Source organism: Monodelphis domestica, chromosome 1, assembly GCF_027887165.1.
Source record: "Monodelphis domestica isolate mMonDom1 chromosome 1, mMonDom1.pri, whole genome shotgun sequence".
Classification (NCBI taxonomy): Eukaryota; Metazoa; Chordata; class Mammalia; order Didelphimorphia; family Didelphidae; genus Monodelphis; species Monodelphis domestica.
This window is the reverse complement of record NC_077227.1, coordinates 183,097,876-183,115,846: the sequence shown is the minus strand read 5'-3', so window position 1 is coordinate 183,115,846 and position 17,971 is coordinate 183,097,876. Positions and strand designations below refer to the sequence as shown.

The following is a 17,971-nucleotide window of genomic DNA, read 5'->3' as shown; positions in this document are numbered from 1 at the left end:
TGGGAAGTGCCTGAGACCAGATTTGAACTTAGGACCTCCCATCTCTAGGCCTGGCTCTCAATCCACTGAGCTACCCAGCTGCCCCCGAAATGTCTTTTTTAAAAGAAAAAAAGGGCCAAAGTTATTGATATTTGTTCCTAAAAGCACACCCTATCCTTAGATTTCTGAATTTCCATGTTAAAAAGAAACACAAGTTAGGACCATATCTAGATGACAGAAATGTTTGTATAAGCAGGACAGAAAATGAAAATGAGAATACTAAAATAGTCTTTGGTAGTGGGAATTAAGCATCCAGAAAAGCATCATTATCTTATTATCTGAAGAGCATGCAAAAAGTCATTCACTAAAGAGGGATAATTTTTGACACACTAGACCCATGTGTAGACAGAGTCTATACAAAATCTCTCTGGCTCATGTCTCCACCCATAGAAAACCTGAGAATTTCATTATCTATTTGTTTTGCTTTGTCTAAATGGTCTTCAGTTTTCTGGCATGTGTTTAGGCTTAACATTTTCTATAATAAGGTAGGTTTTCTTTAACCTCCCCAAACTTGCCAATAGACTTTTTAGTCCATTTCCCGTCAAGTCACTTTTCTGGAGGTTGCCAAGCAGCTTGCTCTTCTAGTGGGTCCTACCTGGCCTTAGTATCTACGGAGCCACTTGAGTCTCAGCACCAATAAAGGATTAATTAATCTAGAGCAAGGAAGGACCTCAGAGGCCATCTAGTACAATGTTCTCATTTTATGTATGAGGAAACTGAGGCTCATGCTGATTAAATAATTTGTCACAAGCCATACAAATAGTCAGAATTTTAATCCATGGATGCCAGAGGCTTTCCACTATATCATGGTGCCTCCTGAATTAGGTCCAAGTTATTTCTTGTACACATTGCACCCTGTCATGCTGCTATCTCCAGGTTCAAGGCCATAGTCTATAGGGTAGCTCCTGCCTAATATGACTCAATCATCTTTTCAGCATCTCTCTGGCATAAGCTACTTGATATATACAATTTCCTGCATGGGCCATGGGGCCATGCATGCTTCTCCCCAGGTCTCTGTATAGCTCTCCATCTCTGTGTCTTCTCCCTGAAGCCTGTACATTTCCCCCAGAAGCATATTTCTTCTTGGGCAAACACATCCCCAGGAACAAGAGGAAGAGACCAATTTGCATGTGTGTTACTTGTGATCAGAAAGGGAGGTAGACTGGTCCCATAGGGAGAGCAAGGGATAATGGATGGATGGCCCAGATGTTGTAATGGCAAACTCTTGATGCATTAGAAGGCCCACAAGAAGTTCTTCTGTGCACTGAGTAATTCCTCTCTAGGTTTATGAATGGACAACGAACAAGAATCCCTTAGAATGAGAAGTGGTTGCAATTGGCTCCATACCAGTGAGATCACCTCACCTTGCCTTGATTCATTGGCTTACAGCCCCTTCTTCCATTGTCCCAGTCTTGTTTATAAGCCTCACAACCTTGCCATATTGACTGAGTATCCTCCATCTCCAATCACTTTGCTAAATCCCCCCCTAGTTTTAGGGAAAGTAGTTCCTGAAGCACCTTCATGAAAGCCATCCTAGAAGGATCAAAGATGAGATGACCACTTGCTTGATTACCCCCTCTTGTCTTAGGCTGGGAATACACCCTCATGTGCTTTCTCCTCACTTTCTTTCCCAAACATGCACTTAACATTATTGTCTAACCCTGAAGTGGACTTATCCTTGTCTATTTCTACGATTATTTATCCGATAGGTTTCTCATTCAGTTGCCTGTTTCTAATTTTGTCTTCATCCATATTATTGATCTCTGATTATAAGCTGACAAAGGATGCTTCTTGTGTCTAGTACCTAACATCTTCCAGGGCAAAAAGTGAACGGGGAAAATGGGAACAAATAGATCTATGTTTTACTTTGTAAGTTCTGTTCAATAAGCATTTCATTAATCATCTGCTATGTGATCGCTAGGCACTAGGGAGACCAAGATGAAAAAAGAAAACAGTTTCTGCCCTCAGGGAGGTCACGTGCTCCCTAAATTTCAGACTGCTCACTCTTAACTGCAAGTTATTGAATCAGCTAGTAGACTGCTGAAGATTAGGATTTTTTTGGAGGGTGTTTTTTAATTCCTGTGAATTCATCTGTGGGGATCTCCTAAGGTGTGCACTTCTTCTGTGGATGTACATTGTAAACATATCTATAAAATTGTAGTCTTTCAGAGTTGTTTAGACCAGTAATGCCAAACCATAATAAAAACAGTAGCCAATAAGGATCCCTTTTTGTTATTGTTCACAGAGGTTAAGTGACTTGCCCAGGGTCACACAGCTAGTAAATGTTTGAGACCGGATTTAGACTCAGGTCTTCTTGAGTCCATGTCCAGTACTCTATATGTTCTATCCACTCTACTTACCTAGCTACCTCCTAGGCAAACAGAAGTCAAGTGACTTGCCCAAATTCATAAATCATTTACTTAGATACTTCTATATTTACTTGCATATTATATTTACTTACATATTAACTTACTTATTTAAATACTTATTTCCTGACTTACATAATTACCTAGAAGACCACATATTAATATTATCAATGTTTGGTTACATATTAATTTTATATAATATTTTCCAATTATACTTTACTCAGGTTTGGGCCACACTTGAACTATGTGTTTAACACCTCTGGCCAAGAGCACTGAGATATTTTCTGTGGTTGCACAACTAATATGTTAGTGAAGCAGGGCTCTATTTTAGGTCTAGTACAGTATTTCTTTGAGTTCAGATTCTCATTGAAAAAACACAATTTAAAACAAAGTGAATAAATGTTATATGTAACCAATACTTTATAAGAGAGAGTACGGTGTATTACAATGAATGGGACAGAAATTCTGGCTTTCTATAATGAACTCCCTTTATAAACAGCTTTAGACTGGGTGTTGGCTTTTCCTGCATAGTTCATTGAGGAGTTGCTAAAAAAAATTTACTTCCCTGCATTAACACATTTTTGTCATGCTTAGGAAAATTAAAAAGAGATGACAGGATCACTAGTTGGTAGTAGCTTTTCTTGTCCTTAGAAATTATTCCTCTTCAGTGAGTGACTTGGTGCATTCTCTTCAGATGCTATAAAAAGAGACCGTCTCTAAGAACATTTTATTCCCATTTCTAAGACTGTCATTTAAAGTCTGCATTTTTCCTTCTGCTTCCTGACCTGCCTGCACTAACATCTCCAGTATCTGGATGTGGTCCTGACTTCTGACTCTCCTGAATATAAAAATTCAGAAAGCCAAGAATAAGAATGTGCCAGGAATATTTACAACTTGAGCCTGCCTTCCTTCCTTAAAAAATGTTTGAGTGGGCGCTTTTTGTCTTTATATCACAATTATTTTCTACCTCCCTTCCAGGTTGAATACTCCCTTATGATGAAGAAATTACATTTAAGCAACAACATCTGCTACAGTGACTATATCTGACAATGTATATAATGTTCTGTCTTAAGGAGTCCTCCATTTCTCTGCTGTGGGGTGGAGAGGAAGGTAAGTTTCATGATTTCTCCTCCTGGACATTTACTGATTTTTCGGTTACAGTGTGACCTTTTCACTTACTTAATGTCATTCATTTGATTCTTACTGTTTTGCACTGCCTTTGTTCACACAATTCTTCCCATGTCTCTTTAAATTCCTAATTTTTAATGTTTCATACTGTAGAACATCTCATTATATTTACATAGCTTAATATTCTTAGCCATTCCCCAATTAATAGGTGCCCATTTTGTTTCTGATTTTTCACTTTCCATAGAGAATGTTATATTATCAAGAATTTGGCATATATTAGACTTTTATTAGTCTTTGACTTCTTTGGGGTGTATCCCCACTAGTGGGTCTGTTGGATCAAAGGGCATGGACATTTTAATCACTTTCTCCCTAGAAGATACTATGCTTTGTAATATGATTGTTCTTCACATATTGTGTTGGTGGCAGAGTTGAAATAGAAAAGAATTTTCTATTTGAACATTGAATACTCTAATATTCTCACTTTGCTTGAATCTTATATGCTTAAATTTTTGCTGTACATGACTGAACCATGTTGAACTTATTCAAAGGTTTTGTGGTAATCAATTAAAGGAAACGCATGGGGGGATGACTTTGTTCATTATTCATTTAATTGATAATGAGCAGCCCTTATACATCATATATTATTTTCTTATGTTATAAATGTTTAGAGATTTGAATGATACAAGCTGTGGATGCTTTGTAGAAAAAGAGTCTTTACATGTAATTGGCCCATATTTGGATGTGCTACTGGTGTTCTTTTGTTTGGGTGGTAAATATGCGATGCCTTTCCAAAAGAATGATGGCATTAGATTTACATAGAAGAGATTAATAAAGTCTTTTGCTGGTTTTTCATGTACGTCTGTGAAACATCTGAGTCAATAGTTATGCATCTGATTCAGATCTTCTGTTTTAAGATTTTTAGGGAAACCATTTCATTCGCCTCCTCTTTAGTCATTTTCCCCGTAAGTGTACAAACTCACTGCCTCAAATCTGAACCAACTTGAGCTTTTCTTGAGTAGGTATTCTCTTGACCACAAAGATGGACCAGCAGCAAAGAGTATAAGACTTGGGGCTAAGAAGACCTGAGTTCAAATCCTTCCTCAAATCCTTAATAGCTCTGTGACTATTGACAAGTCACTAAAATTCTCTTTACCTTAGTTTCCTCATTTGCAAAATGGAGATAACAATAATATCTACATCAAGGGATTGTGGGGTGACTAGGTGGCACAATGGACAAAGTGCTAGGCCTGAAGTCAGGCAGACTAATCTTGCTGAGCTCAAATCTGACCTCAGACACTTACTAGCTGTGTAATCCTGGTCAAATCACTTAACTCCATTTGCCTCAGTTTCCTCACCTTTAAATGAGCTGGGGGAGGAAATAGCAAACCACTCTAGCATCTTTGCTAAGAAAACTGCAAATGGGGTCAGAAAGAGTCAGACAAAACTGAACAAAATTCTAAGGGGTTGCAGTGAGGATCAAATGAATTAACTAATATGTTAAAACTATATAAATGCTATTTGTTCCTATTATTATAAAATGATATCCTCTTTTGGGTTCTCTTTCTCTTCTAATTTCTTTGTTTTTCAAACTTTATTTACTGACTTTTAAAATCAGTCTTCCATTTTTATTTGTCCTTTGAGCTACTTTGATTCCTCCTATTGCCTCAGCTTTCTGGATTTTACTTTCAATTGTTGATTTATGTTATCAAGAATTTCTAATATTCTTTTGTTTTCCAGATTTCATCCTGTGTATGTCTTTGTCATTGTCTTTAACTGGGTGATTTTGTTTAACAAGTTTGAAACCTTTAAGTCATCTTTGACTATCTCCTTTGTCTTATCCTTCTCCCACTCCTCAATCCAGTTATTTCCAAGCTCTGTTAAAAAGAAGACCTTTAAAAAAATCAACACTATCCTTGTTGGAAGGTAAGCTCCTTGGTTCCATTCTTTGTATCAGTGTTCCCAATCCCTGGCACTGTGCCTGGCACATAGTAAACACTTGACAAATGCTTGTTGATTGATTGATCCACTCCCTTCACTGCCACCTGCTCCTTTCACTTCCATGGTGCAACCACCTCTTGCCTAAACTATGAAAATAGGTTTCTAACTGGTCTGTTTCTATTCTTCCCTCTCTCTAAGCTATCCACATTGCTCTGATCTCTCTCTCTGTCTCTGTCTGTCTCTGTCTCTGTCTCTGTCTCTGTCTCTCTTTCTCTCTGTCTCTCCCTCTCTCTCTCTGTCTCTGTCTCTGTCTCTCTGTCTCTGTCTCTCTGTCTCTCTCTCTCTGTCTCTCTCTCTCACTTTCTCTCTCACTCTGTCTCTCTCATACACACACATACTCTCTCTCTGTCTCTCCCTCTGTCTCTCCCTCTGTCTCTCCCTCTGTCTCTGTCTCTGTCTCTGTCTCTATCTCTGTCTCTGTCATGTCTCTCTCTCTCTCTCTCTCTCTCTCTCTCTCTCTCTCTCTCTCTCTCTCTCTCTCTCTCTCTCTCTCTCTCTCTCTCTCTCTCAGTGGTTCTCTATTACCTACATCATAAAGTGTAAACTTTCTATTTAAGCATTCAAGACCTTCCTTGACTCTAGCTTAACTTTCCACCTTAATTTCTCAGGAATATCATTCACATACTTCATGTTGCAGTTAATTCCCATCCCATTCTAATTCTGTTCTCTCCTACCTTGATGCCTTTACCTGTATCCCTTCCAATGCCTGAAGGTTCTGTTCTTATTTCCACCAATTAAAATGATTTTCTTCATTTAAGGGTCACTTTACATATCACTTCTATGATGATTTCTTACCTGATCACCCCCATGGAAGTGATCTGTCTCTGTCTAAATTTTTCACAACACTTTGAATCTCTCCTTTGCAATTAGTTTATTCTTACAGATACACAGAGCTATGAAGAGCATCAATGGCCAGGTATTCCAACCCAAACTTCAAAAGAATCTTTTATGAAACATGTCCAACAAATGGTCATTAAGCCTTTCCTTGAGAACCAGGGAAGTGGAACCCACTATTTCTCACTACAGAGAATTCCACTTATGGATACTTCTATTTCTAGGAGAGTATTGCTCACTGTAATCTTAAATTGATCTTTTTGTAAGTTCTCAGTTGTATTATAGGTGCATTGATGTGTGCCTTTCCTCCTTTTTAGACTCTAAACTCTTTGAAGAGAGGATTTATGTCCTATTTTATCTTATATTTCATAGCACCTATCATATTGCCTTGCATACAGTAGATGTGTAATAAATGCTTTGTTACATTCAATGGAATTGAATTATAGTTCATAATATCAGGTATGGTAAAAAAGACTTTTCCTATTCACTCAGTGCTAGGGGCCAAAAAAGGTCAAGGTTCCAAGGAGAATCCAGAGAGCTAAAAGCAATGTGCTTCAGTCTTGATCAGCTCTGAATATTCAATTTCATTAAATATTCTGGAAATAATTTAGGCAGACCATGAGATTTAATACCGCCGATCATCATTCATTTATTTAGTCAGGTCTAGCAGCTGCCATCACATCATTTGCACAAAAAAGGAATAAAATGCCTAACTCTTAATGCTGTATATAGTATGAAGTGCAAAAATAGTTTGAAGTTTTAATAAGATACTGAATGTTGCCAACTATAGAAAAAAATTTACATTTCAATATGTGTGGATACAGATTGGGTTATGGTGGCCAAAGGCAACCTCATTTTCCATTTTCCATTGTTCTCCTTCACAACTCCTAGACACTAAAACCCTGGGCATCCTTTCATAGTGTCTGGTACCTAAGACAAGACCCCCTCCAGAGGAATTCCTGAATCATCCCTATTGATCTCAGCAGTTGGCTGGCTGGATCATTTCACTTTAGAGCATCATTAACATTCAGTGTTAATTGTCTTTCACTTTTCTACTCATTGGCTAAATGATGGCCATACCTGAAGGAGACTTCTGACACCATCCCTAAAGCAATCAGCTGCTACTGCGGCATAGAAAGCTTTAATTTTGTTCTTGAGAAGCCAGGCCTGCTTCTTTGCCATGCCACTGTTCATCTCTTTCACACACTCCTTGCGCGGTCCCTGTATGACATAATGAAATATTGGTTGGTCAAAAGCTGTGGCGTTCTACATCAAATCGTGATTGTTTTTTAAAGGATAAAAATAGATGGCTAAACACTGGTAGTCGAGGAATGGGAGAACATTTCCCCAAAGTCCACAGAAATTCAGCCTTCCTCCCCCCAAGTCCAATAGTTTATAGAATTCACATTCTAGCCAAGGAGTCTGGGGTTATTAGCATGTAATTAATTAAATGCAACGATTCTAAGTGAAGGGGGATAAGGCAGGTGGTGATGAGCCTGAACTCATGCCAGAGCTGTGATGAAAGTGACTCAAGAAGAATTTGCCCAATAGCCCTTGGCTCAGCCTTCAGGGTTACTTTTAGGGATGATGAGTCTATCATAGCTGAGGAACAAACATAAAAAACACATAGAACTTAGTGGGTGAGGCAGATGCGAGCTATAATTTTAGATAGTTCATATATAATTCGAGCTGGGACGGACCTGAGACGTTGCCTAGTCTAACCCCCAAATGAGGGAATGGAGGCTCAGAGAAGACAGATAACTTGCTCAAGGTGACAAAGTAAGTGCATAGCAGAACTGGACCTGGAGCTTCTGACTTCTCTTTCCCACACTAGGCTGCTACTATCAGGTTTCTTTAAAAGAAAAAAAAAAATATATATATATATATATATAAAACCTGTGATTTTTATTAATGTAGGAAATTATAATGAGGTATTTACTCTATCCGTAAAGACTAGAACCTTCTCTATAACTTCTAGTATTAGAGAGCTGTCTGAATACTAAGAATTTAAATGACTTGCCTGGGCTCACACAGCCAGTATATATCTGAGGCAGGACTTGAATTCAGGTCTTCTAAAGTCTGAGGCCAGTCTTTTTCTCCATGATGTCATACTTTCATTTATATGTGTTTATGCCATTCAGATAATTGGTGGGGAGGGATGACCATGGAAAAAAGCTGGTCCAAACTTTTGATTTTATCAGTTTCCTAATGTGGAAATTCCCGTCACCAATGCAAATAGTCAACTAACCAACCACTCAGAGCAGCTAAGTGGTCCAGCGTATAGTGTTGGGCTTACAGTCAGGAAGACTCAGTTTCGTGAGTTTGAATCTGGGCTCAGATACTTACTATCTGTGTCATCCTGGGCAAGGCATTTGACCCTGTTTGCCTCAGTTTCCTCATCTGTAAAGTGAGCTGGAGAAGGAAAATAGCAAACCACTCCAGTATCTTTGCCAAGAAAATCTCAAAAAGGGTCATGAAGAGTCAGACCTGACTGAACAACAACAACATCCCAAAAATAATTTTAAAGAGTTTCCTAAGACAACTAAAAGGTCAAATAACTTGCTTATATTCTCACTGCTGGAGTGCCAGAGGCAAGACCTGAACCTAAGTCTTCCTGCCTTTGGGGCATCTTGAACTGGATGTTTCATAGAACCATACTTGAATTCTATGTTCTTCAGTTGTTTTTCAGTCATGTCTGAATCTTCGTGACCCCATTTGGAGATTTCTTGGCAAAGATATAGGAGTGGTTTGCCATTTCCTTCTCTGGCTCATTTTAAAGATAAGGAAACTAAGGTAAACAGGGTTAAATGACTTGCCCAGGGACCCACAACTAGAAAGGGTCTGAGGCCACATTTGAACTCAGGAAGAAGAGACTTCCTAACTCAAGGCCTGACATTCACCATCTAACTGAGTTCCATAGGCAACTCAAACTCAACACATCCAAAAGAGAACTCATTATTTTTTCTTACAAACCCTCCCCTTTGTCCAAACTTCTCTATTCTGTCAGGGTACCATCATCATCCTCAATGTTAAACTCAGGATCTGGAACATAGTTTCAGTTGTTTGGTTGTTTCAGTCATGTGCAATTCTTTGTAAATCCTATTTGTACCTTTCTTTGTAAAGATACTGGAGTAGTTTGCCATTTTCTTTTCCATAAGTGCTAAACAAATGCTTGTTGACCAATTGACACCAAGGCCATCTCTCTTTTTGTTATACCAGGGGTATCAAACTCAAATAGAAATAGATCCCTAAAGTCCCTTACCTTAGAAAACCACAATTTTAATATTATCTATGGTCTACTGTATTTTTATTTATTTTGTTAAACAGTTTCCAATTATATTTTAAATTGTTTCCATTGCAGCCTTGCATGTTGCTTCTCAATAGATGCATCTTACTATCACTTCCTTAGACAATATGCTAACTCCTACCTTCTATTTTAATACCATTTAACAGGTATTTTTGGAAGGGATCTTTGTGGTCATCTAGTCCAAGTCTTTCATTGGTAATTACAGAAAACTGAGGCCTTTGAAGGTTCAGTATCTTGACTAAGTTACCCAGGTAGCAAATGGGAGAGGCAAGATTTGAATTTAGACCCTCTGAATCAAAATCTAATGCACTTTCCATTATACTATACTGTCAGATGCTGTGTAAGAGAAGCATGAGAAGTGGTCCTTATCCTTAAGACATTTTCAATGTAGTTGGAGGACTATACCCATTCATAAACTTGGTAAGAGGCATCCTTTAGAAGGATTTTATTTTGTAGTCACTCTAAGGAGTAATGAGATTGGAGACAATAGAAGTCACTAAAAAGGTAGTGTGGATAGAACTGGGGTAAATGTTGGGGATTGAGTTCAAATGCTAACTAGCCACATGACCTTGGGCAAGTATCTTGGTCTTTCAAAGCAGCTGTAAGAGGAAAGAGATGTAAACATGGAGATTTTGAACCCCAGACTTCAATCCCTAGAAGTCCTGGGTGTTTCCCAGAATTCCCTATAATCTCACCTGAGTCCCCAGGTTGTCTCTAATAATAAAATTATATTTTATGAGGTTTATTAAGGATTATTAGAAATCAAGGATACAAAATAATAACCACGTGCCCATGGCTGATTAGCCAATTCAGAATCCCGCACTTAGCTTACTTACTACATCATTGAAATGGAATGGAAGAGAGGGAGGCGTTACTGCCAATTAAATACCAATTGTGATCTCGCCAATCTGGGGACTCAGGTGAGATGATAGGGAATTCTGGGAAACACCAAGGACTTCTGGGGATTGAAGTCTGGGGTTCAAAATCTCCATTTTTACAGAGATAGACTAATAATCTATGAGTTTTTCACCTTCTTTGTGAAAATAGTATTAATGGAAGTCTGAGGAAGCCTGTGGACTTCTCAAAATAATGCTTTTAAATGCATAATATAAAATAATGGGATTACAAAGGGAATTGATTACATGAAAATACTATTATCACAATATCTTTTTAGAAAAGAAGTTCATAGACTCCAGGTTAAGAATCTCTTTACTAGATGATGTCTAAAGTCCCTCTCAACTCTAAAATTCTATTTAATATGGGATATGACTTAGGTCTATCTTAGACCTCTGAGCCCTTCTGGGCAATACAAACCAATGAAGGGAAATTCAATGAAGGGCACCCAGCAGAGAGAGTAGGCATGGGACAAAGAAATCACTGCCAAGGCCAGGAAAGATGTGCCTTAGCATCAGTTTACGAATTACACCACCATGACTGTGAACCCCTGGGGAAACTGGCACTTATTTAAATAAATACAGTCTAACGTATATCTATTAGTATTACAAAAATCCAAATTAAACATTAACTGTGACAGTGAGATTTACTTTAGTGCCCGGGTTTGCCATATTGTGAAGTCATAAAAATATTTCATGCAGAATCTCTCTTTGCTGAAAGTTATTATACTATCATTGTCGCACACATATTAATGTGGAAGCAAAGCTGCCATACAGCTGCCATGGGAAAAAAGCAAATAATAAAAAAAAAGAGAAAGACATACAGGGACAGAATTCTGTAACTTCTCAATGTGAATCAGAATCACAGAAGTGGATTTTATCACCCCGTTAAGATACTTCTATAGTCAACTTTATCCAAAATGAGTTTAAAAATGAACTCTGCTTTTCAGTAGACAAAACTATGGGTTGTTGGGTGTTATTTTTTTCTTTCTTTCTTTTTTAAAGAAACATCAAATGCAACATCATCTTAACAACCCAAGACTGAGGAAATTGTGAAGAGTTTGCAATTATTTAGTCGAAAGAAGAGGTAATGATGAGGTGCCTTTCAATAGAGGAAAGGTTATTCTTTGAAGAGGACAGTGAACAAATATTCTCTATTTCTACTAAAAAGAAATGGGACTAAATTGTAGCAGGAAGAGTTAAGGCTAACCACAATATAATGGTGGAAAATACCATGCTCTGTCCAAGTTCCTCTGAAAGCAAATTACATATATATTCATGTTTGTGTATACATATATATGCATGCATAGGAACAAACCTACAAAATAGACATGTTTATTAAAGCTCTCTGAATGAGATTTTTAAAATCCTCTTCTTTTCTTTTAGAACCAGATGAAGAAAACTAAAAAATCCCAAAGAGATTTGTCTTTTTAATCTAATCCAGTCCACTTCAATTAAAATTTTGTTTTACTAAGTGCCTAGAGTGTATAGAGAATGGCAGAGAGTGATGGAGCCTGGGGGAGATAGAAAACAAAATTTAGATATGACAGTTTCCTACCCACTAAAATTTAGTAAGAGGATTTGACATATGTGCAGATTCATTTTATGTCCAATATATAAATAGATTCACACATACATGTATTTCACATCTATTACATATGTACAATACATATGAATATGCATATATATACATAAATACTCTTCCTATAAATATATACATATAATAGCCTTTTAATTGATCTCTCTGCCTCGAATATCTCCCCATTCTATATATAGATGCCAAAGTGCTTTTTAAAAAGTACAGTCTGAACAAATAAATATGAATGTTCTAAGCATAAAAATGGGGTATGGATGGAATGGAAGATTACAAACTCATTCACTGACAAAGTCACTGAATTATGTATATATACATACAATGCATATATTTATGTGATATATTTGTGTATGTATCCATCTAAGATCATAGGATCATAGATCCAGAGCTAGAAGGCACCTCTGAGGCCATCTTGTCCAATCCCTTAATTTTACAGGCAAGGAAACTGAGGCCCAGGGAGAGTAAATAACTTGCCCATAGTTACAAAGGCAGCAAACCATACAAACACATTCCTATATGTATAGGTTATGCATAATCACACACACACACGTGTTTATGTACATATATAATATAGGGAGAGATAATATTTAAATGATAGCTTTTTATCATCATGAAGTATAATAGGGGGATTTGACATGTATGAACAAATTCATTCTACATCTAATATATACACATATTCTGTGAATTCTACTTATGTAATCATATATGCACATAGTTATATACATATATCTATACATGCATACATAATATGGGGGAGATATAATGTTTAAATGATAGATTTCTGTCATCATGAAGTTTAGTAGGGAATTTGGATTATAAACAAATTAATTCTATGTCTATATATTCTATTTATAATATACACATGCTAAATCAATAAATATAGATATATTTGATCTCTAGGAGACTGAGAAGGAGCAATCATATAGGTAGGTAAAGAATCAAGAAAGAATAATGTCATGAAACTCCGGAGAAGACAGATCACTTAGGCAGAATGTGGTCAACAATATCTAAGGTACAGACAAGCCAACGAGTCTGAGAATTGTGAAAAGGACATTAGGTCTTGCAACTAAGAGATTGGTAACTTTGGAGAGAGCAGTTTGAGTTGAATAATGAAGCTGGAATCCATACTAGACACAATTTAGAAGAAAAAGAAAAGAGAAGGGAATGATTGAATGAAGACATCTTCAAGTTTAGCTGAGACGGGGAGGAGAGATAGAGAATGATAGCCAACAGAGATGGTAACATCTAATGAATGCTATTTTAAGGATGAAGGAGACTGGAGTACATTGGTGGAGAGAGAGTAAAGAGGGAAAGATTGAAGATAGGCATGCGTGTGTGTGTGTGTGTGTGTGTGAGAGAGAGAGAGAGAGAGAGAGAGAGAGAGAGAGAGAGAGAGAGAGAGAGAGAGAGAGAGAGCGACAGAGACAGAGACATGAGAGAGACAGAAATAAGAGACAGAGGGAGACAGAAATGAGAGACAGAGAGACAGAAATGAGAGAGACAGAGAGAAATATGAGAGAGAGAGAAAGAGAAAGAGAGAGAGAGAGAGAGAGAGAGAGAGAGAGAGAGAGAGAGAGAGAGAGAGAGAGAGAGAGAGAGAGCCAGAGAAGATAATAGTGAAGAATAATGAATTAGAGAATATGAGGGGTTGGTGTTGGGTTCACTTGCTCTGTCACCACTTTTGAACTGCTTTATGGCCCCGGGGGAAGTCACAAAACAGCACTCTTGGGGCTACTTCAAAATTATGTTTTCCAACTTCCTTTTAATGCTATATGGAAACTCCCTTTTCCTTCTCTTATTGAATCTCTATAACCTTCTTACGTAGTAACTATATCAAACTTTCTCTCCTTTTTTTAAGCCCCTTGATTCTATTACTTGCCCCACTTTCTGCAGATAATTCAAATACTGAAGAGATTAGAACCATTTGACTTGGGTTCATTCAATTCTCTTCCTTCATACTTAAAAAGCTCTTATCTTTTCCTCTTTTCTTCTTATCTGAGAGGATGGAGTGTTCCATTTCCTTGTCCTCTCTAAGGTGGTACCTTTGATCTCATCCTCTTGTTTCCTCCAGGACTCTCATTTTTCAATTATCCATACTCTCTGTTTCAACTGATCCTTTGATGTCCTTTTTATAATTCTTATTCCTTCTATTGCTCCCAAAATGTGAATATTTCCTAAAGCTCTGTCCTTGGTTCTCTTTTCTGTTTCAACCAATCAATTAGGTATTTATAGGCACATAGTAGGTGCCAAGAACTGTGTTAGACACCGGGGATAAAAAAGATTAAAAATGAAATGATCCTTGCTTTTATATAACTTTATTTCTTTAGTGGCAGTCACTGTGGAAATAAATAAATGTAAAGGAGGTTTAAGAACTTGACTGGCATCCTAGAATGTTCAGAAAGACACTCGTTTCTTCATAGTTCTAAAAACAATCATAGATTATTGTGACCTTTGTGTCAGAAGGCATGCTTAAGAGAACCCTGGGAGTTTTTAAGGAGATAAACCCAGTCTAAGAGAGGAGACTTCCAGGAAGGAGCCCCTGATGAGTATGAAAATGAACCTAGTGGTGGCAGATGTTGGCATCCCTGGCATCTTCAGACCTATATTGAAATTAAAGAATCAGTCATATAAAGACAACAGGTGAAAGAAGAGCTGAACTGTGCCAGACAAGGGAGAGACTGAAGTGGTCTTGTGAGGTCTTTAGGCATCTTGAAATAGGGAATTCAGATTAAAATTGCTGGTTATGATTGCCTCTTTTGAGGACTAAGGGAAGTTCCAAAAGGTCAATTCTTTCTTTCTCAATTTTCCTTCTCTTAGCCTGGCCACTAGCAGTCATTCTTTGCTAACTTCTTTTAATTAAACATTTCCTGTATCCTGATTTTGCTTCAAATATGAATAAGCCAGAGGTTAGTTGGAAACAATAAAATTTTAAATTAGGGCAGAGAGCCAAATTTAAGTCTGAATTTAGGGATTTTCCTTAACTGGGAGATTTGAACTCTTATCTTTGTATTAATATGCTTTTTGTTTGATATAAACAGCATCAAATAAAAAGACCATGTGGATTTGAGGGTGATTATATTGCCTCTATACTAAACATGAACTACTGTTCTAACAGTGCATGGCTAATTAAATCTCCAGTCTCTAATGTGGAAAAAGAACGAAGTCGGGGTGGAGGTTGGTGAAACCTGTGGGAAATTCAGCTTTGCCTCTTCCAGGAGGGAGGATGGAGTAGAAAGAATCAAATGTTTTCCACAGAGCTACCAGCCAGTATTACAAAGAATGTATAAAGAATACAAAATAAATACAAAGTCATTAATGAGGGAGGTGAGAATAATCAGAGGATAAGGAAAAGATTTGTGAGGAAGGTGAATCTTGATAAACATAAAGATTTTGGGGTGAGAATGTGCAAAGAGTGCTTTCCAGTCATGGCCATAGAGACCACTGATTTCAGGAAGAGTAATAATGAGTAATGAAGGTTGGAAAGATAGGTTGGGGCCAGGTTGTAAAGGTCTTTAAAAGCTCAACAACTGACTTTATATTTTATCCTAAGAAGAACTAGGGAGTTTATTGATGAGATTAGTGGCATGATCAAATCTATGCTTAAGGAAAATCTCTTTGGCAGCTGCATGGAGACTTGAGGCAGAGAAACCAATTAGGGGACGATGGCAATATGACAATACTTTGAATTACCACCTGTATGCAAATGACTCCCAAATCTATATATACAATCCTGATCACTCCTTTGAACTTTAATCAAGCATTTCCAACTGCCTGCTGTTTGTCTCCACCTGGACATGTTTGCCATCCCATCTGCATAACTCACATTGGAACAGACACTAGTTTAATTGAGTCTTTTAAAATCTGACTCTCCCAATTTTTGCATCATCATTCCTTTAGTCAAATAGGCTGAAACCTCCTTCCACCTTCACATTCATTCATCCTAATCTACCTCTCAATATCTCTCACATCCATCCCCTTCTCTCTACATATCCTACCACTAGTCCAAGCACCAACTTCTTCTTATCTATGCTATTGTAGAACTTTTTGATTGACTTGTCTGCTTCTAATATTGCCTTCTCTAGTCTATCCTCTCTTTGGTTACCAAAACAATCTCTCCAAGGCATAATAAGTTTGATCATGTAATGCTTTGGCTCAAAAATCTTCACTGGCTCACTATTACTTCTAGGATGAAAATTTAGATGCTTGGGATTTAAAACCCTCCACAATTTGGCTCCAGTCTCTCTTTCTAGACTTATTTCACATCACTTTCCCTTTTGTACTCAATGTTCCTGCCAAACTGGCAACCTAAGTGGACCCTAGACAAAGCATTCCAGAGCCCATCTCTGTGTCTTCAAATAGGCTTTCTTAGATGAGTGGAATGTTTTTCCTCTTCCCTTCTATCTCTTAAAATCCTCTGATTTAAGAATCGAATCAATTTAACAAAATAAGCAAAGAAGGAATCTTACCAAATTCTTTTTTATGACACAAATATGGTACTGAATCCCAAGTCAGGAAGACCAAAAACAGAAAAAAAACTACAGACCAATTTCCTTAATGAACATAGATGCAAAAACTTAAATAAAATGCTAGCAAAGAGACTACAGCAAATCATTACAAGAATTATTCACTATGACCAGGTGGGATTTATGCCAGGAATGCAAGGCTGGCTTAACATTAATAAAACCATCCACATAATTGACCATATCAATAACTAAAATAACAGAAATCACATGATTATCTTAATAGGTGCAGAAAAAGTCTTCAACAAAATAAAGAAAGAATTAAATCAGGCACCAATGCCTTTGTGAAGCTTTTTAGACCTCCAGTTGTTACTTTTCTATTCCTCATCAAATTGTCATTTACTTTTCTTGGCTTATCTTCTCTGATTCCTTCCCACACTCTAAACTTTTGAGCCAAGGAAATATTTTTCTTTTGGATCTCTATTAATTTACACGCTACTTTGCATTTAATAAAAGACAATAAATGTTTATTGAATTAGAGCATATCTAATAAGGATTGGCAAAATAGACTTGTCCAAAATCTTATAAAAGGGAGAAGTTGAAGAATAAGAGAAACCAGGAAAGTTGGATATATCTCTCAAGGCAGATGCCATAGACGGTGACAGTGACAAGATATGAAGAAAAACTGTTAAGACCAGTAAGTGATAATATTCAAGGAAGCAACCTGCAATGAAACCCAATACCTTGTATGTCTATGGTCAATTCTACAAAGCAGGGCTAGCAAACAAAGAAATTAGAGATTATAAAGGAAGGAAACAAATTCATACCGGAATCATTGAGGTGTAGTAGGATGGGAATTAGGACTAGACAATGGATATGGAAGGGTGCAAAGAAAGAGGCTGTTCTTACAGTTTTATTAATTTAGGGCTCAGGTGTCAAGCATGTCTCAGTCCCAGCCCCACCCTTAATTGCCTAGGGAAGCAGATTAAATGTAATTGAGAAATATTTAACAAAATAGCTTAAAAGGTAATAAAAGATAGATGATACTACATTTAATAGCCAAGCCAATATGTAGTAGGCAGAGATCCTTATGTATAATTTAATGGTCTCTTGTTTCTATTTGAGTTTGACACCACTGATTTAGGGAATTACTGAATGAGAAAGCTCTCTACCAATTCAGGTCAGCACATTCCCTGCAACTTACAGTCTTAAAGAATTTTATTGAGTACCAAAAGGTTCCCTGAGTTACTGATGTTCATATTACCAATATACATCAAATACAGGACTTGAATCCAGGTCTTACTAGCTCTGATGCCAACTCTCATTCTCCTGAACCACATTGCATGTACCAT

At 37.3% G+C, this 17,971-nt stretch overlaps 1 protein-coding gene across 3 annotated transcripts in view; it reads right to left on the bottom strand.

The window, feature by feature from the left end:
- Positions 1-17,971, bottom strand: part of SLC12A1 (solute carrier family 12 member 1) — a 132,974-nt gene that overhangs the window by 48,774 nt on the left and 66,229 nt on the right. For all 3 annotated transcript variants that reach the window (XM_007479905.2, XM_003340052.3, XM_001369749.4), the window contains exon 18: positions 7,446-7,586. In XM_007479905.2, coding sequence (XP_007479967.1) covers positions 7,446-7,586 — 141 coding nt within the window. The remainder of the gene's footprint in view (positions 1-7,445; positions 7,587-17,971) is intronic.